The sequence below is a fragment of the Epinephelus moara genome, chromosome 2, assembly GCF_006386435.1.
Source record: "Epinephelus moara isolate mb chromosome 2, YSFRI_EMoa_1.0, whole genome shotgun sequence".
NCBI classification, from domain to species: domain Eukaryota; kingdom Metazoa; phylum Chordata; class Actinopteri; order Perciformes; family Serranidae; genus Epinephelus; species Epinephelus moara.
Genome location: NC_065507.1, coordinates 7681900 through 7700525, shown reverse-complemented (window position 1 = coordinate 7700525; position 18626 = coordinate 7681900). Strand labels below are relative to the sequence as shown.

Genomic DNA, 18626 nt, shown 5'->3' with positions numbered 1-18626 from the left:
ACTTTTCTTGTAGGTAATAAATATTGCAATCTCTGATCAACCCATATAAATTTCAGGCTTAAAATAACAATTTCTGATTAGGCCCAACCCACTTTAGATTTAAACCCCACCCACATCTGGCATAAATGTTGCCCATTGCGAGTAAAGATACAGATAATTTAGTTGGCTGAACAGATACAGATATTGGTGTACTCGCTCATCTCTAATGTATGTTTTTTTATATTTTATTTACTTGTTTATTTGACAAGGACAAATGCATAAGACATTGCTTCATATGTCTCTATGGGCCCCCCACCTCACAGGCCCCAGTGCACTGTCAAAATTTACGCCCCTGTCAAGCAGCATGGCACCCTACGAAAATATGTGAAGAGGAAAAAAGCTACAAAGACTTTCAATATTTTAAAACACGGACATTTATTTTGAACTCCCTGGTTTAATGAGCAGCTAAAAAATACAATAGTCCAGTCAATACTCATTAAGTGTAACCGTTTTCAAATGCGGTAGCCTAGAATAGTTGCAATTCCGATAGCCCGCGAACGCAACATCGTCCACTACACAAACATGGCGACCTGCATCGGCATGGTTGCAAGAGTCAGATGCACTGCACTGTCTGTGCTAAAGCCGGTCGCCAGGCAGTGTTCAAGGCAGAGGACATTTGTGTTCACCCCGCACCGCTTCTCTCACGGAGTCCGCAGCAGTTTGTACGAGCATGTCTGTGAAGGCTACAGCGACAAACCCGAGCTGGATATGAGAGCAGTGTGTGAGGAGACCGACAAAGTCATAGTAAATGTGGAGAACAGGAAGGGTGACCTGAAAGGGGACGATGTCAGGAAGATTGTAAGTGACTCTAAAGCTGCTAATTCAGTCCTCTTTGTGACAACACATAAAAAATACATGAATTAAATAATAAGTATGATAATAACCTCTGTCAAAAACGTGCCATGGGTTGACAGCAGGCTGCGTGGCTGCTTATGAGTGTTTAAAGTCAGACCGACATTGCATTGGTCTACTTTACTGAGATTCACCCAAAGAATTTGACTCAGGTTGTCAATAGCTCTCACTACAGTTACATACTGTACTGCATATATTCTTGAAATTGATCATGTCATTACAATACAATGTTCTGCAAGGGAACCTGTATTCATGTGGATGCCACTTGACATGTTCCACCCATCTAAACACAGTTGAAGTTAGACCAAGCTCACCCCCTCATGGCAAAGGTACTTCCCTATGGCAGTGCCCCACCCCACCAGGACAAGGCACCATGTCACACTGCAGGAACTGCTTAAAAAAGGCCCGAGGAACATGACAAATAGCTCAAGGCGTTGATCCGGAGTGAAAAAGTCCCCAGATCTGAATGTCATAGAGTATCCCTGGGACATGTCAGTACCCTAGATGTACCCTTGATCCACGGTGGGACTTCCTTGGATCTGATCCGTCAAAGCATCGTCACAGGACCTCTGGTGGCGTCTTGTGGCGTCTGGCACCAGGGCTTTTGCGTCTGTTTCTTTGAGTTCTATGGGTTGTGAGGCAGGTTACTGGCACGTCTCATGATCAGATTGGGATCTGGGGAATTTGGACTCCAGATTCCCCAGATCACAATCTGATTGAGCGTTCACGAGATGTGCTCGTACGCTACTTAACAACCTACAGGACTCAAAGGATCTGCCACCAAGGCCCTGGTGCCAGATGCCACAGGACATCCGCAGAGGTCCAGGTCAAGTCTGATCCAAGGAGGCCCGACCCTGGATCATGGGTACCTCTGGTGCACTAGCACGTCAAACGAATGCTGGATCACATTTGATTCTGGGGAGTTTGGAGGACAAGTCGATGTCTTGAGCTCTTGGTCACATTTCTCGGGCCTTTCCTGAGCAGTTTTTGCAGTGTGGCATGGCGCATTGTCCTGCTGGGGGGCCACTGCTATCAGGGAGTGCTGTTGCCATGAGGGTAGGTACTTAGTCTGCAACAGAGTTTGGATGAGTGGCTCGTGTCAAGTGGCATCTATATGAACGCCAGGACCCAAGGATTCCCAGCCGAGCATTGCAGTGTAACAAGATGATCAATGTAATTCACTTCACCCGACAGTGGTTTTAATGTTGTGGCTGACTGGTGTATAAATGTCCTATAATGGAAACATGGAGAATCCACTGTTCTACTTGCATTTCAGTTGATTGTCTGTGTGTCCACATCGTAGGTGTGTGTGTGGCAGGAGCTCAAGGCAGTGCAGGCGGAAATCGCTGGGCTAGAAGAGCAGAAGCGTCACATCGGTGCCACAGTCAAAACACTAGTGGTCAGTAAAAGTTATTACAGTTACTACTTATTGAATATATAGAAGTTCTGGATACATTTTTGTGTTACCATAAGTTGTAAGACTGCATTCATAATTGTGATATCAATTATCTTTTCCGCACAGTCCAAGAACGACAAGAAAGCTCTTGCCAGTGTAAGTTTGACACTTTAAACGTTAAACTCTTTAATACTTGGGTAATAACTCAGCCAGTCTTCATATTGTTAGTATTATCAGTGTGTTGGTCAGTGTTAAATCACACCTGGAACCAGTTCTGAGTCCTCGTTGTTTGTCACACAGCTCCCAGAGTACACCCAGGCTCTGCAGAAGGGCCGAGAGGTCCGCAACAGACTGAATCAACTCTATCCCAAAGAGACTGAGCTGGATCAGGAATACTACGGACGAGCGCTCAGACTGCCCAACACCTCACACCCCGATGTGGTGAGGTCACACACACACACACACACACACACACACACACACAGATACACACACAGAGAAAAGTTAGCGTGGTTTGAAACGTCTTAAAGTGCGTCCTTACTTTTTCAGCCGGTTGGAGATGAGAGCCAGGCGAGGGTGCTGGAGCTGGTCGGACAGAAACCAGGTGAAGTGTCAGATCAATAATAATCTAAACTGCTCTACTCATGTGTGTTTTTAAAAAAACAAATTTCATAATCAGTGATTTGTATCTCTGCTGTAGAGTTTGACTTCAAGCCCAGAGGCCATTTAGAGCTGGGGGAAGGGTTAGGTCTCATCAGGCAGAGGTGAGGATGACTTGCCCCACTTGATATTCCACTTCCTGTGCCAGTCGTGCGCTGTTATTTTTACCTTTTGTTCATATGATTGAAAGAAAACTGAAGAAGAGAGGCTGTTATTTTCCTCTTTAGTAAGCCTGCAGGTTGAGAGCAAGAAAACTAAAAGATTTTATGCCATAATATTTAATAATATTAAGCTCATTATGAATGAGAATCTTTATACTTTGTTTCTCTCTCCTCTCCTGCAGACATCTAGCTCATGTCTCAGGCCACAGGTCCTACTATCTGAGGGGAGCGGGGGCCAGACTTCAGACTGCACTACAAAACCTTGCCCTCGACACACTGCAGAGACGGGTAAGCAAAGTCTGCTAAATGAATGTGTATTATTATTCTGTTAACATATAGGAGAGCCAAATTTTCCTTTTGACCCCTGCAGGGCTTCATCCCCATGGTTGTTCCTGACATGCTGAAGGGGGCGATATTTGTGAGTAGCAGAACTCTGTTTCATCTGTTTCTAACGTACCTGATATTGAGGAGGTGTTATCATGATACTGCAGTTTGACTTAATAGAAGATACTAAACTTAATATCTAAAATTGAGATTTAAAATGCACATTTGTTTAAAAAAAAAGAACTGAATATTTTGCAACAAAACACTCAGGGTGCTTTCACACACAAACTCAAGTTCATTTGCCCCCTAAGTGCAGTTCATTTGTGCACGTGTGAACACAGCAATCACACCCGGACCGAGACCTTCTTGAAGAGGTGGTCTCGGTTTGGTTTCAAACGAACTCTGGTGCGGTTGGTTTGTGGTGAGAAGGTGTTCCGACCTGGATGTGAACCAACTGCAGTCACATGACACATTGTTTGGGTTAAACATGAGCATGTTACAGTCCTGGAGGATTATTAATGTGCACCTCCTCCTGTACTGCCTTAATATGCACATTCAGCACATCCAATGCATCAAAACATTGTTTTCTAGTTGGAGCCGCGCCTCGTTTTCAAACTGTATGGTTTGACTAAAATGAACAATGACAGCAATATAGTCCACGATGAGCAGCGCTAAAATCAACCTGCGTAGTTGTCCCTCCATTGTGACATTAGAAAGTGTCAAATTTATCTTGCAAGTGTACTCTTCTTCAACGTTTGCTTTACTTCCTGGATTTTTCCCACATGGAAATTGTGACCAATCAAGAGCAGCTTTCTCACACAAGACATTTGATCTGGTCCGGTTGTAAATGCTGCCGTGAGAACACGAACAAACTCTAGGCAATTATGCAGCTTTGGAACAAAATTAGTCCCTGATTCAGACCAAAGGAGACGACTCTAGGTCTGACAGCACCCTCAGACATAACAGTTGCAAGACTAAAGCATCTTTTAAGCCACACACTATCCCACTCTCACTGACCTCTCCTCTTTTCTCTTTCTTTCTTTCTTTCTTTCTTTCTTTCTTTCTTTCTTTCTTTCTTTCTTTCGGATCCCCATTAGCACCTGTATACACTTTGGCTATTCTACCAAAATCAATAGTAATTCATACGTGACATAAATCATTTGTTCAAAGGCCTCCTAAACTAATAACTATCATGTGCTTTCTCACATGCAATTCCAGGGGAAACAAAGGATTTTAAAGTCATTCAAAGTAGATCACCAGATTTACAGATACATATTTTCTAGTGTATTCGAAGATGATGTTTCAACAAAAATTTAAATCTTTCATTACTATTCTCTAAGACAGTATTTGCTGGCAGATCATTCCACTTGATCATGGCTCTGTACTGTATGTAACAGTTTTTTGCAGAGTACTTTCGGCATCATGAACCTCATTTTGTTTCGTCCCCCTCCAGGAGGGTTGTGGGATGCAGCCCAACGCCCATCTCTCTCAGGTCTATTCACTGGACCAGACACGTTTCCCAGACCTAAAACTGGCTGGGACTGGAGAGGTCGGAGTGGCAGGTGAGGCTTCCTCTTTCACTAATGTTAATGCACTGCATTAAAAGGCAACGTCGAAGAGGTTTTGAGTTTCTAGAATACCCCCAATCCATCCACTTCTATTCAGTGCGAGTGAAGGGTCCAATAAAACATTTGCTTCCAGTAGCGAGGCAAATTCTGTATTCTTAAGCAAATGTGTTATTCATTCCTTCGCTTGCACTGAATCGAAGTGAAAAGGAGGTAAATATTCACCAATCCTAATTTTGCGCATGTGTGACTGTGCCCTAAATCTAAATCTGACCTTTTAATGATGATGTGTGTCCGTCTTCTCCAGGCTTTTTCATGGATCATGCAGTAAACTGGAAGGACCTGCCTGTCAGGTGAGAAGCAGCCCTCACCTCTAGTTTGCTACAGATAGTGTCATTTCAGGAGGAATTCTAGCTGACATGATCTGTCATCTCCCGCTGCAGGACGGTGTGCAGCAGCACCTGCTACAGAGCGGAGACAGACACGGGCAGGGAGACATGGGGGCTCTACAGAGTGCATCACTTCAACAAGGTAACAACAAGTCCACTATTTTGCAACAGTAATTAGAAATCAGTTACATACAAATGTGCATTGCCAAATCTTTGTAATTAACTGTGTGTGTGTGTGTGTTTGTGTTTCCGTCCAGGTAGAGATGTTTGGAGTGACAGCAGATGAGACGGGAGAAGAGAGCTCTCAGCTGCTGGAGGAGTTTGTCTCTCTGCAGAAAGAGATGTTCTCTGCACTAGAACTACATTACAGGTTAGCGCAGACACACACACACACACACACACACACACACACACACAGAGTCACAGTCTAAGTGGCCCTGTCCTTTCTTACATCCATTAAATTTTACATGATATTAGAATTTCTAGTTCTAAGCTGTGTTTGTGTGTATCTGTACGCAGAGTGCTGGACATGCCGACACAGGAACTGGGCCTTCCAGCATACAGAAAGTATGACATAGAGGCATGGATGCCTGGGAGGGACAGCTACGGAGAGGTCTGTCCCATTACATCACAGATACCAGCTAACCTGACCTCAACAGTATAAGTCAGATATGTAGGATGTGACAGGATGTCAGCTGAGATATTTGCTGACCATGACTTAGCTAAAGATGCTAATTCATGCTGCAGGGTGGACATGGACAGACACACAAACATGTCTCCAGTGAGTCCCTTAACTTGTCAGTCAAAGCCTGCATGCTCGCCCTCACAGTCCCATCTCATCATTCCTCTAAACCTCTGAAGTTAAACAGGATGAAAAAGTCTCTAAAGCCCAAAAAAATCTCAGTGTTTTGTTGCCAAACAAGTGTTATCCATGGTTGAAAAGTGTATTTTTACATCCTATATTTAATTCATTATCTCCTACATTAATAATGGCGAGCAGAATCTGTAGCATGCATGCATGACCAGGGTGGTGTTAGAGGAAAATGTGGCAATAAGGAGGCAAATTTGGACTGTGTTTAGTAACAAAATGCTAATGGAGGAGAAAGAAGATGATGATTTCTTCCAGTTAAACCAGGCCTGAGTATTGTTGCCGTACCCACTGAACTCCACAGAGCCAGTTCGCTATATTTTGCTGCTGATTCTGATTGCGGTTCTCCTTTCTCTATATTCTATCTAAATGTATGTGTCAGATTTCCAGTGGGTCCAACTGTACAGACTACCAGAGCAGACGTCTCAACATCCTGTATGAGAGAGAGGACGGCAGCCTGCAGTACGCCCACACAGTAAGACTGCAGATGAGGCAGCACTGCTGTACATTCCTGCGGGGTTAGCTTACAGCAGTATACCACCTCCATGATGTGTTTTATTTTCTAGGTGAATGCTACAGCGTGTGCCATCCCCCGAACAGTCATCGCCATCCTGGAGACTCATCAGACCAAAGTAAGACGCCAACATAAGGGCACACTTCACACATGAGGGTTCCCCAAAAGCCTGGAAGTCTTTAATGGATAAAAAATAAATGTCCTAGAAAATAAAATAGATTTTAAGGTCCAGTGTGTAGGATTGTTGAGCATTTATTGGCAGCAGTGATATATAATATCCATAACAATGTTTTCATTAGTTTATAATGACCTGAAAATAATAATAGTTGTGTTTTTAATACCTTAGAATGAGCAGTTCATATGTACACAACAAGCAGGTCCTCCTCCATGGAGTCTGCCACTTTGTTTCTACTGTAGCCCAGAATGGACAAACCAAACACTGGCTCTAGATAGGACAATATGCATTTTCATGTTGGCTACCCTAGGTTTCTTACACGCAACCTCACTACTAGATGCCACGTAAGCCCTGTTTCCACCAAACACTTTCGGTATGGTACCTTTGGAACCAAAAGAAACCCTTCAGATATGGGACCTTGACCCTAGTGTTTCAGCTCAGCCCTGAGCAGAGTGACTGTCCTCTATTGACCAATCAACAGACTGCAGTGTTCACAGCTCCACCTTTTAGTACCAGATCTGTGTGCTAGGTACCCCAACAGAGGGGGGATCAAACATGGGGACAGGACAGTACAGAACAGTTCCATTGGTACCATCCACAACTTTTCACAGTGGAAACAGAAAAACTGCAAACTAAACTGTATCATACTGTATTGCCGGTGGAAACAGGGTTTAAATCCTACATACTGGACCTTTAAATGTCCTGGGCAACAATGAATTGTCTTGAACAGGTTGTAATGAGCAAGAAATTATAGTCAGGTTGTGATATGAACCACGATGTCCCTACAATATCTTCTTTTTTTTTAAAGATATTTTTTGGGGCATTTTTAGCCTTTAATGGATAGGACAGACAAGTGTGAAGGGGGGAGAGAGAGGGAGTAATGTGCAGTAAAGGGCCACAGGCTGGAGTCGAACCTGGGCCGTGTGGCAACAGCCTTGTACACGGGGCGCCTGCTCTACCACTAAGCCACTGACGCCCCGTCCCTACAATATCTGACAATAGCTGAAGATTCTGCACTGCAAACGAAAGAAATAAAATAAAAATCTCATGGCAGACTTGTAGTTACATTTGTGTATGTACAGAGTAGTTGTGTATGTATACACCCAGCTGACAAAAAACACTATAACAGCACATGTTAGCGACTGAACACGGACCGAAAAAGTTTTCATGAAAATGTGTAAAAACCGTCTTTTGAAAAATATATGTGCACTTTCCTCCCTTCTCTTTGAGCCTTCCGTCACCTTGTCCACCTTCCACTGAATTAACGTGTATTTATTTGCATGCGCCTTTTTGAAGTGGCTCCCCCTTGTGATTGTATCAGGCAAAACATTTTTATACAAATTGTAATGTATTTCTTAAAGATTACTGACATAACACAGAAATAATACTACAGTTTCCTCTATATTGCTAAACAGTTTTACATTTTCTTGAGGGAGAGAAATTGTGCGACAAATATCACAGGCTCAGTTGGCTTCATTAAGGGGAAACGATTTCAGTCTGTATTGTAACAGCCCACTAATTCCCATGTTTCTTAACCTGTATTAGACACCTCTTCATGTAAACATATGTTTTTCATTTACATGCACACATGATAATGAAATACATTTAACTATGTGTATTATATTTCACTTTTGTTAAGCCCCCCTCTGAAACAGGAGTCAAAAGACAACAATAACACAACAATTACACAATTGAAGAGTCACAGTAGAAGTGTAAAAACGAAAAGTGATGTATTTACAAACTTTACACAAAGTTCTCAAATGTGGGGGAGAAAGGGATAAAATGGTCGTGCCAAATTAAAGAAACTAATGTGACAAAATCAAGCCTCAACTAACTTCTACCTCTGAAAACAAAACCCAAACCCAAAACCTAACGTTCTTATCTAAAAAAGAGAGTTTCACCAAACAAATACAAGAGTGGCAACCACCATTAAACCTAATGTTTCCAGACAAAATGTAGGGAAATGTGTAGGGTACCCACCCACCTATTGTCCTCAACCTCGCGCCACATACCTTTCAATTTTTAACAACGTTCTCAAACAGAGCAGCAGCAGCCCAGGCAGAACTCCTCAGGCTGGATTTCTATGATTTATTTTTATGTCCTCCATTAAATTGGGCCTTAATGACCTCCAAAGAGATTTACTTCTACCCAATTGGTGGATTCCCAGCTAATTCAAAACATTTTTATAATTTCCTTAACGTGAGTGTTCTTCTGTGTCTTCCCCTCCTCTGTCCTTCCTCTCCATCCCCTCAGGAGGGAACAGTGCGTGTCCCCCGAGCCCTGCAGCCCTATTTGGGCTTAGAAGTGATCGAGAAGCCAAAGTACTCTCCACTGAAATACATCGGACCCAACCAGCACCATCGACCACCCAGGCCTGCTCCCAAAACCAGATGACACAAATACAAACATGCAAACACCTGAGGTGGGAGCTTGAGGTGACAGATCCGAACCTGCAGTTTACTCATGATAAAAATATTCGTCTTACTTTGTAAAATGCCATGAAATTGTGAATGTACACCCAAACGTGTTGTCCACAAGGAGGACCAATAAAGTTGAGTGCTTGATTTCTGGCTGTGTTTTTCTCATGCCTGTCTGGTGCTGTTAAATCCAACATATAAACATACTGAATGACACTGTGACCTTGAGGGGGAGCCTGCAGATGGAGAGCAGAAAGTCCCAGCGGTGACTTAGACTCCTGTTAATGTGTGTTACATTACCAGCTGTTACAAAGTATGAATAATTGATGTGCAGGAGTAATTAAGCAGCAGCCAGGGGAGGTGGTGATGATGTTTGCACGAACCTTGCAAATAAAATTAAAATCTGTTATAATGATATTCTCACTGGGCATATTTAGTATGATTTGCATGGAGGGAAATTACAGATTTTTTATTTCCTAGTAGTCACTTTTGCACCCTTACAGCCCTCAAACTGGGTTATATTAAATTACATTAATGTTAACATGCCTGAGACACACAGATTAACCGCTGTGGAACATTTTGGCGACATACTGTAAGTACAGGACGACCAACTGACATCTCTGGCACCTTAACAGGGCTTGGGCTCTGAGCTGGTCTCAAGTCACCTGATCCCCCACACACACACACTCACACTCACACACAGAGTCTCACAGCCTCTCTCTCACACACACACAGCTCCGCGGCTCGGCTCCACCTCGCTCGGCGGGTGTGTGAAGAAGATCCAGCCCGTTATTTCAAGGTTATCTCCTGCAGGAACCTCACTTTTCGGATCCTATGGGAATTCTGATAACCGCAGTTTTGCTCTGGGCTGCCGTCGGAGGTAAGCATCTATCACATTGATTTACCAATGTGTGTGTGTGTGTGTGTGTGTGTGTGTGTTTATGTTGTGCGCTTAAAATGACGGTACAAAACGCGAGTGTGTGTCTCAGCAGGCTGCGCCGGAGACAAGCCTCATCTTTCACACACTTCATGTGGTCCTTGGTTTTCTTTTATTACCGGCATGTATGTGATAGTAGAAACAAAACAAACTGCATGTATTATAATAAGACTTTATGGAGCGGACAGAGTGTGTGTGTGAACCTAATGGCGAAGCCTCAGGGGGTTTAGACTAATAGGCTAAACAAAAGCGTTGTTACATAATTTCATATGCGCCTACCTTTCTGTTTGTGTCTGCTGCTGGACTGACGCTGCTGTCACTGCTTGTAAGAGGACATTTTAAACACACATATTTCCCTGACCCCCAAACAGTCCTCTGGAGCAACATTAATGCGAATTAAAGCTCCGCACAGGTGAGCGGAACAGCGCACATGTGCGCGTGCGGCACGGTGACGTGCGCCAGCTGCGGCGAAAACGTGTTAATGAGGTAAAATAAGTGTAGGTGTTAAAATCAGGGGGAGATCTGCCTCCCACTGGGACATGTGTATAAAGCAGGGTAAATATTGGTCTGCAGTGACTGTGTGTGGTGCAGTAACACAGGCGGTAACCTACATACAGCAGACTGTTCATAGGTTTAAGTGTATTTAGCTGGCATGGTGTGTGTGGAGGCAATTGTCAAACCCCATCCTAACGAAGCACAACTAAAGCTATAGTCTACATTTTAAAGGGATACACTTCGCCTCAGAAGCAGCAGCTGTAGGTAAAATAACAATCTCAGTGTGGCACTAAATGCCAAGATGAGGAGCAGCCTAATCTCTTTACTGCGCATCTCCAGCTCCTATAGCAAACTCATTTTAGTTCAGGGGCCACATACAGATAACAAGATAACAGGAGGCCAGGGGCCAGTTGCAGCCGCCCTGCACAGGTCAGGGGTAAGCAGGGGCGTGTCTAAAATGTAATGAAATTCAGGGGGGTGGAGCCATGATATAGTTTGTTTGTTTATTCTGTCCTTATCTAAACAAGGTAAAAATAAATATACACATGCAGTTATTAAACTGAACACAAGGTGGAGCACCCATGTGTGAAGGGCATATAGGTAAGCTCCAGGTAATGAGAATCAGGTGCATATGGACAATGCTGTCGCCCTTTTGGTGAGCATATACAGATATATTGTTTCATCCAATCCAAAGAGTTAAAGCGCACTGGACATTGGTTTATTGTTAGCCAAGAACACACATCCGGAACAAGTTCACCCATTTGCAACCCAGTGGCTTGTTTAGAAATGTTGTTTAGTCAAAGTGTCACTACACAGGGCTTCGCTTCGACCTCTTCTGGGAGGTTCGGGAAGATTGTCCCCTAGCATTTTTTTATTTCATAAAAAAAGCTCTATTTTGATGCTTTTTATGCTCTCTGACATCTTATTTGCTGTAAAAAATTCCAGTAGCCTATAAATTCATTTATTTTCAGTGTGAATTAGAAATGATGGGAAAGTCCAACTGAAGGAGGAAGTTTAGTTGATTCAAAACAAACCCAAAACACACATGAAACACACATTAAACATGGCTTAATAGCGACAATTTCAAATACAAGTGCACAAATCAGCTTCACTATAACTCGCAGCATTCACAGACAAAGCACTTGTCTTTATCTGGACACATTTTCCCCATAAATACAACATGCTAATGTTACTAGCACAAGCCTATGGCATTTTACATTGTATAAATTAGCCTAGCAGCTAGCAGACTTTTCCTCTTCTCATATAAAACCAGGGACAAATCAATTTTAAACAAAGGTAACGATACAAAATTTGGCTTCATTGTAACTCACGAGGTTCACTGACAAAACAACTGTCTTATACTAAACACGTTTTCCAAACAAATACAACATGCTAACGTTATTAGCACAAGCCTATGGCATTTTATATTGTATAAATTAGCCTAGCGACGAGCGGATATTTCCTCTGCTCATATAAAGCCAGAATAAATCACACACAAGACTTAAAATGCTATTTTTGTGGAGGCTTTATTGTTTTCACAATTTATTGTTTCGTATCTGTGAAATTAAAGTAAATAAAAGCTTTGTTTCCACTGAGGGAAATGGTTTCAGTGGAAAAAAAAAAAGTGTCAATGCAGAGCCTACACCATAGGTACGGCATTGATTCAAGGCAAAAGTATAAATTCCTCCTGAGCCTTCACAAGTGCATTAATATCAGGTGTGCAAAGGATTGGGTCCTTTGGCAGCCAGTTCTGGTCCCCAGGCCGTATGTTTGACATCCCTGCCCTATAGGCACATCTACTGCTGACTCAGATGTGGCTTTAGTTTGTAGTCCAGCCAACATGTTTTTGCTGAATCTATCAAGTCATTTTGTCCATCAACAAACTGCAGCCCTCTGACATGCACAGATGCTCTTGATTTCTAAATTTCTCACATGGAGTTTGGTTGACCACAGGCAGCAGCACAAGCCAATAAAACCAGCTTTAATTATGGGGCTGGGGTGTCCCAGCTTGGACACACACACCACATACACACACCATCATCACATGGACATGCAGAGCCTTACAGTGCCCAGCTGTAGGCAGCTCACGTGTCTGCAGGGGGGTTCATCAGTGGCCAAGGTATCAATTAGTCCTATTGATCCTGATCTGTGCTGATCTGGCTGTGTGCTGACACACACCGCAGAGTGGAGATCACACTTACAGCTGGTACATGTGTCATGTCAGTGAAGGCAGCAGACGCACATGGGTTTGCAGTGTTGTGTCTCAGTCTTACCAGCAGTCTTTTTAATTTGTTTTATTTGCTTTGAAGGTGTTAATTTGACAGAAAGCAGAATCATGTTTCTAAACTGACATTTAGATTCACGACTAAATGAAGTGCAGTAATTGGACACCATCTCATATTGTGTCTCCACCAGTCTTTGTTCCCGATACATAACAATAAAAGAGAAGGTCACGGGCTGATAGCTGAACACGGACTGTGATCTACTCTGACATTTAGGTCCTTTCAAGGTATCTCCGTGAGAAAAGGCGTTGATGGCGCAGCTCAGTGTGCCTTTAATGATCTACTGGCAGGCGGGGCCTGGTGACTGATTTAGCCCTGGTGGTGAAACTACCTGTGAGCTAAAGCCTTTGGGAATATGTGCATCCTGGAGGGAGAGGGAGAGGGAGAGGAGGTTAAGCTTCTTTGCTGTGTCGCTTTACCAAGGTAACTGTGCTTACCTTAATGAGGGAACAGCTACACCCACGCCCGTGCAGGACAAACCACTGCTACGTAAACAAACTAGTTCATGTGTGGAGCTCTAGTTTGGTGCTTTTGCTGTTGCAGGAATGCTAAATGTATTGATTTTTCTCTCTGTATCTCCTCCCTTGTTTCGTGCCTCAGTGGGAAGCCGGCCAGTAACCTCACCCCTAAATGATGCAAAGGTCAGAAACAAGTGCTTTTTATTTCCCCAATCTTTCAGTATGATAAAGATTTTTATCTAAATTGGTCAAAGTGTAATTGTGTGTGTTTGTTTTGTGCCTCTAGGTTGAATGTATTATTCAGGAGACGCTGAATGAAGATGGGTCTCCTCATGAATGTGGCCCTCAGCTAGCAGGTGATGTCTCTAATTATCTGTTCATCAGCACTCAGAAAACTGTATTTAAGGTTTGGAGCTTAAATAATTATTTAATAAGTCACCAATAGGAAATTAATCATCAACATTTGTTTGCCTCCATGCCAGCAATAGCTGTGACAGAGGCATTATGTTTTCAGGTTGTCTGTTCCATTCGCATGAACACAATATCTCAGGAATGGCTTTAGGAAGTTTCTTCATTTGGCACAAACATCAACTTGGATTCAGCAATGAACTCTGTGACGTTAGTGGTCATGAGTCAAAAGTAAAGGTCAAGGTGACCTCTTCTGCTTCCTTCTCATGAACGTAATATCAAGGTCACTGTAACCTTGTGTCCATCTCATTCTTGTGAACACAATAAATTGTCAAAAATTGCCAAATTTGGCACAAACATCAACTTTGAGTCAAGAATGAAGTGATTGGAATTTCTTGGTCAAAGGTCAAGGTAACTGTGGCCTTCCATCTGTCTCATTCTCATAAGTGTGATATCTCGAGAACACCTCGATTGAATTTCGTAAAATTTGGCACAGATGTCAACTTGGACTCCAGAATGAACTGATAAGAATTTGCTGGCCAAAGATCAAGGTCACTGTGACCTTGCATCTTCTTATTCTCATGAAGGCAATAATTCAAGATGGCCTGTTTCCTCAAATATGGCGCAAACGTCCACTTGGACGGAATGAATTTGCACTGTAAATTGATGGTCCACCATCAACAATCAGGGTCACTATGACCTCACAAAACTGTTTTTGGCCATAACTCAGAATTCATACGCTAATTGTAACAACATTTCACGTAAATGTCTAATAGAATAAAATAATGATATAAAGTGAGATTATTATATATCAAAAGGTCAAAGGTCAAATTCTCTGTGACATCATAATGTTCAACAAAAACACTTTTTTTAATCATTATTCAACGCCGTAACTCAGGAACAGAAGGCAAGACATTTGGTCAGATACTGAATTGTTACACTAATCTTGAAACTGGTGATTATTTCGATCTTCTGTGCTGCCGGGGAAAGATATGTGGTTTGACTGGTTTGTGAAGGCATACAACCATGAAGCCATTATTTGAATTGAAAATGAATTAATATGTAAAGTATTAAGAATGCCAAACATCCACGAGCAAATTTCCATTTTTCTCTTTGGAGACAAGACATTTGGAGATGACTTTTGATGGGCAGTTTTCAGAATATATGGACATTTTACAGACTAAATGTTTAATCGATTAATTTTCAGTTTAACAGTACATGAAAATATAATATGGCAAACTAATATGATTCATCTGTCACAAGATAGTGTTGTCTTATTTGCTGAAATTCACCATAATTCTAATCTGTGATGGGTGTTTCGACACACTCCTCTTGATGTGTAAAGACTTGACTGCATCTACAGAGCATTTGTACATATTTTGCTGGCTGTTTTTGGTGCAATGTTGTGTTATTAAAGTATCGTGTGCCATTATTTCTGCAGAGGAACTTGATGAAGTCCAAAGACATCAGGGTTTACTCAGGGAGCTGCAGAGGCTGGCTGGTGATGGTACGCACAAATTCACATTGACACACAACATCCACTGCTACAAAGTAAAACAGGTCTAATTTGGTTTTTCATTTAAAAGTCTTTGAATTAAATGGAATTAAGAGTCTTCACCCTCAATCAGACACATGTGCTCATGCATTTTAACACCACATGGCACTGACCATTGCAGTCTGACTGTTGCAGAGAGAGACATGGAGCAAGACGACGAGAAGGAGCAATATGAGTACAACCTGGCTGATGATGAGAGCGACTTCGAGCAGGGGGATGAGGAGACGAAGGAGGAGAGAGACGTGACCAGCGTTCCAAAAGAGACAGAGGAAAAGAAACAAGAGAAGACAGAGGAAGACGACACCAAGAAGATAATGGAGGAGCCACGGATCGAAGACAGAGGGAGGGACAACGAAGAGGAGCGAGCCAAAGAGCTTGAGGAGCTGTTAGCTGAAGAGATCACCAAGAAAGGGAAGGAGGAGAAGAATGATGAGGAGCTCAAAGAACTGCTAAAGGAGCTGAAGAAGAAACGGTACGAGGCAGTGAAAGAGAGGGAGGTCCAGAAAGGCTCTGGAACAGAGCAGAAGAAAGAGGTGGAGGAGAAGAAGACAAAGGAGGACAAAGAGAAGAAGGGAGACACAGTGGAGGATTTGGAGAAGCAGAGGATCGAGGAGAGGAGGAAGAATGAAGTGGAGCTGATGGTGGAGAAGGAGAAGGTGGAGAAGGAGCTAAAGGAGCTGCTCAAAGAGCAGGACAGCAAGAGCAAGGCGGAGCAGGAGAGAAAGAGGAAGGAGAAGCAGGAGGAGCTGGACGAACTCGTCAGGAAGATGAAACGGGTGCAGGAGGAGGAGGAACAGGAGACGCAAGGCAAGACGAAAGAGGACAGCGTGGATGAGAAGAAAGCAGAGGACAAGCGTGAGAAGAAGGAGGGGGATGACAACAAGGAGCCAGATGAGAAAACAGAGAATGAAGTCAAGAAGAAGGAGGAGGCGACAGACGTGAAGGAGCCGCAGCAGAAGAGAGTGATGGAGAAAGCCAGCGATGAGGCCACGCAGCAGTTTGAGAGGGAGAGGTACAAGGATGCGGAGGAGGAGGATGAGGACGAGGAAGATGAGGATGAGTACGTTAGAGAGGATGAGGAGGGGCAGGAGGAGGAAGACGATGAGGAGGGTGACGCAGAAGAAGATGAAGGGGAGGTAAGTTGGTGCAAATAACATCACTATTTGTGTATCTGTGTGTTTGTAAGCCCACAAATTACAGTGTCATGATTGAGTATATATGTAGGACTAATCATGGATGGATTAATGAAGTGGCCTGCTGGGCACAGGCCCAGGGGCCCAAAGTGTCAGGGGGGCCCCTGGCCTTCATCTGTCACTCAAATGAACATATACAATAAAAACAAACAAAACAAAATGGCTAAAGAGACACATAAAAACCACAAAGAGATGCAGAAGAAGTTGGAAGAGATACCAAAAAAATATAAAAAGGGGCAAAACAGTCACAAAAAGACACACAACAACCATAGAGAGACACGAAACAACTGCAAAAAGACACACAACAACCATAGAGAGACACGAAACAACAACAAAGAGACACAAAATAACCTCAAAAAGACACAAAATTACTTCAGAGACACAAAACAACCAAAGTAGACACAATACAACCACAAAGTAGACACAAAACAACTACAAGGAAATGCAAAACAATAACAAATAAAGAGGCAAAACCAACACAAAGTCTGTGTTTCAGAATCAATTATAATCCTAAATACTTTCTTGATCCCTGAGGGAAAATTGTGATTTGTTACAGTAGCTCCAATGTAAAGAATAAAGAATCATAAGAAGTAAGAATTAAGTAGAAGTATGTAAGAAGTAGAAGTAGAAGCATGTAAATATAAAGCAATAAAATAAAATGAAATAAATACAAATGAACAGTACATTAAAAACTACAAAAAAAAAAGTGCTATAGTGTTTAACACTTGTACTTAAGATATGAATATATTAAAAATGAAATCTTCACAATTATCTTCACTCTGCTGAGAGTGTAAGTGTGAAATTTATCTACGATATATACATTAATAGAATAAACAAGAATAGAATAAGTAAACAGTAAACATAAATAAACATTTCTGGCACCTATGAAGGAGAGGTGGTGGAGCCTCCTGCAAGTCAGTGCCCAGGGGTCCGTTATCCCATGGTGCTAATGACATACTTACACATACCTATACCTGGACGAATATGTAACTACTGGGGAAAAAGTAGTAACAATGTTAGCGCTATGAACATCAGTTTTGATCATCGGACCAGCCTCTATGTCCTTATTACAGTGCAAGTCTGGAGTATACAGGCCATTTAATAAAGCAGTCCCTTGTTCACAACTTATTCTCTGATGGATAGGCTGTGCAGGCTGCAAGTAATCAGTTGTCACCTCTTTGTGAGGGTAAATACAAAATAAATGCAGGGTGTTTTTGCTGTAATATGTACATTTACTGTTTCCATCTCAATGCTAGATGTCAAAATGTAAACACTAAGTACAATACAAAGCAGTTTGTTTGCTTGAAGAGCAGTGGCTCTGAACTAAAGTTGGAATCCCCTTGATAAGCTGAATAATTCAGCAATTCTTGACTTAAAATGAATGTGGACCAGGGGCATAAAGTAGGGGGACATCAGTCCTTTCCCTACTTCCTACCTCCCACTTTTATGGCATTCTTGCTTGGACCACACTAGTCTTTGAACTCAACCTTAATTGTGACCTCAGCTACACACCTCTAAAGTTCAGTGACTGCATTTTGCACGGTTGTGACGCAATCCCAGGAACAAAAGTCTATCTCATAAACATTTAAACACCTGTCAAAGTATTCAATCATCATCATCATCATCATCGTAAAATTTCCCTCTACCTACCAACAGGTACCCAGCAAGTTTCATTGCTACCCCAAAATATGGACAAGACAATTTCATTGTTATTTGCGAGCTATGACATGAAGCATCGTGTCACTGTGTCCTGTTTTGCTCGGTCACATATTACCGTGGCTCTCTGTCCACAGGAGCTGCTGGAGATTGAAGCAGAGCTGCGCAAAGTGGCTGCAGAGCTGAGGGAGCTTCGCAGAGGATAAGACACACAGACATGGACACACACGCACACACACACACACACAGCGGACTGACAAAACCCTTTGTTGCATTCACAGT

The 18626-nt window shown here is 42.6% G+C and overlaps 2 protein-coding genes across 2 annotated transcripts; both read left to right on the top strand.

The window, feature by feature from the left end:
• Positions 1 to 540: 540 nt before the first annotated feature.
• On the top strand, positions 541 to 9545 carry sars2 (seryl-tRNA synthetase 2, mitochondrial). The gene is made up of 16 exons (XM_050069202.1): positions 541 to 837; positions 2195 to 2290; positions 2414 to 2443; positions 2588 to 2728; positions 2837 to 2891; positions 2988 to 3051; positions 3291 to 3396; positions 3479 to 3526; positions 4886 to 4994; positions 5305 to 5350; positions 5441 to 5528; positions 5644 to 5756; positions 5906 to 5999; positions 6637 to 6729; positions 6821 to 6886; positions 9197 to 9545. The coding sequence occupies exons 1-16, from the start codon at positions 562 to 564 to the stop codon at positions 9335 to 9337; spliced, it is 1566 nt and encodes a 521-aa protein (XP_049925159.1). The 5' UTR covers positions 541 to 561; the 3' UTR covers positions 9338 to 9545.
• A 519-nt stretch (positions 9546 to 10064) lies between these two features.
• Positions 10065 to 18617, top strand: LOC126405477 (uncharacterized). Its single transcript, XM_050069235.1, has 6 exons — positions 10065 to 10240; positions 13675 to 13715; positions 13819 to 13888; positions 15382 to 15447; positions 15631 to 16631; positions 18482 to 18617. Exons 1-6 carry the CDS (start codon positions 10195 to 10197, stop codon positions 18548 to 18550), a joined length of 1293 nt encoding a protein of 430 aa, XP_049925192.1. The 5' UTR covers positions 10065 to 10194; the 3' UTR covers positions 18551 to 18617.
• Positions 18618 to 18626: the final 9 nt, after the last annotated feature.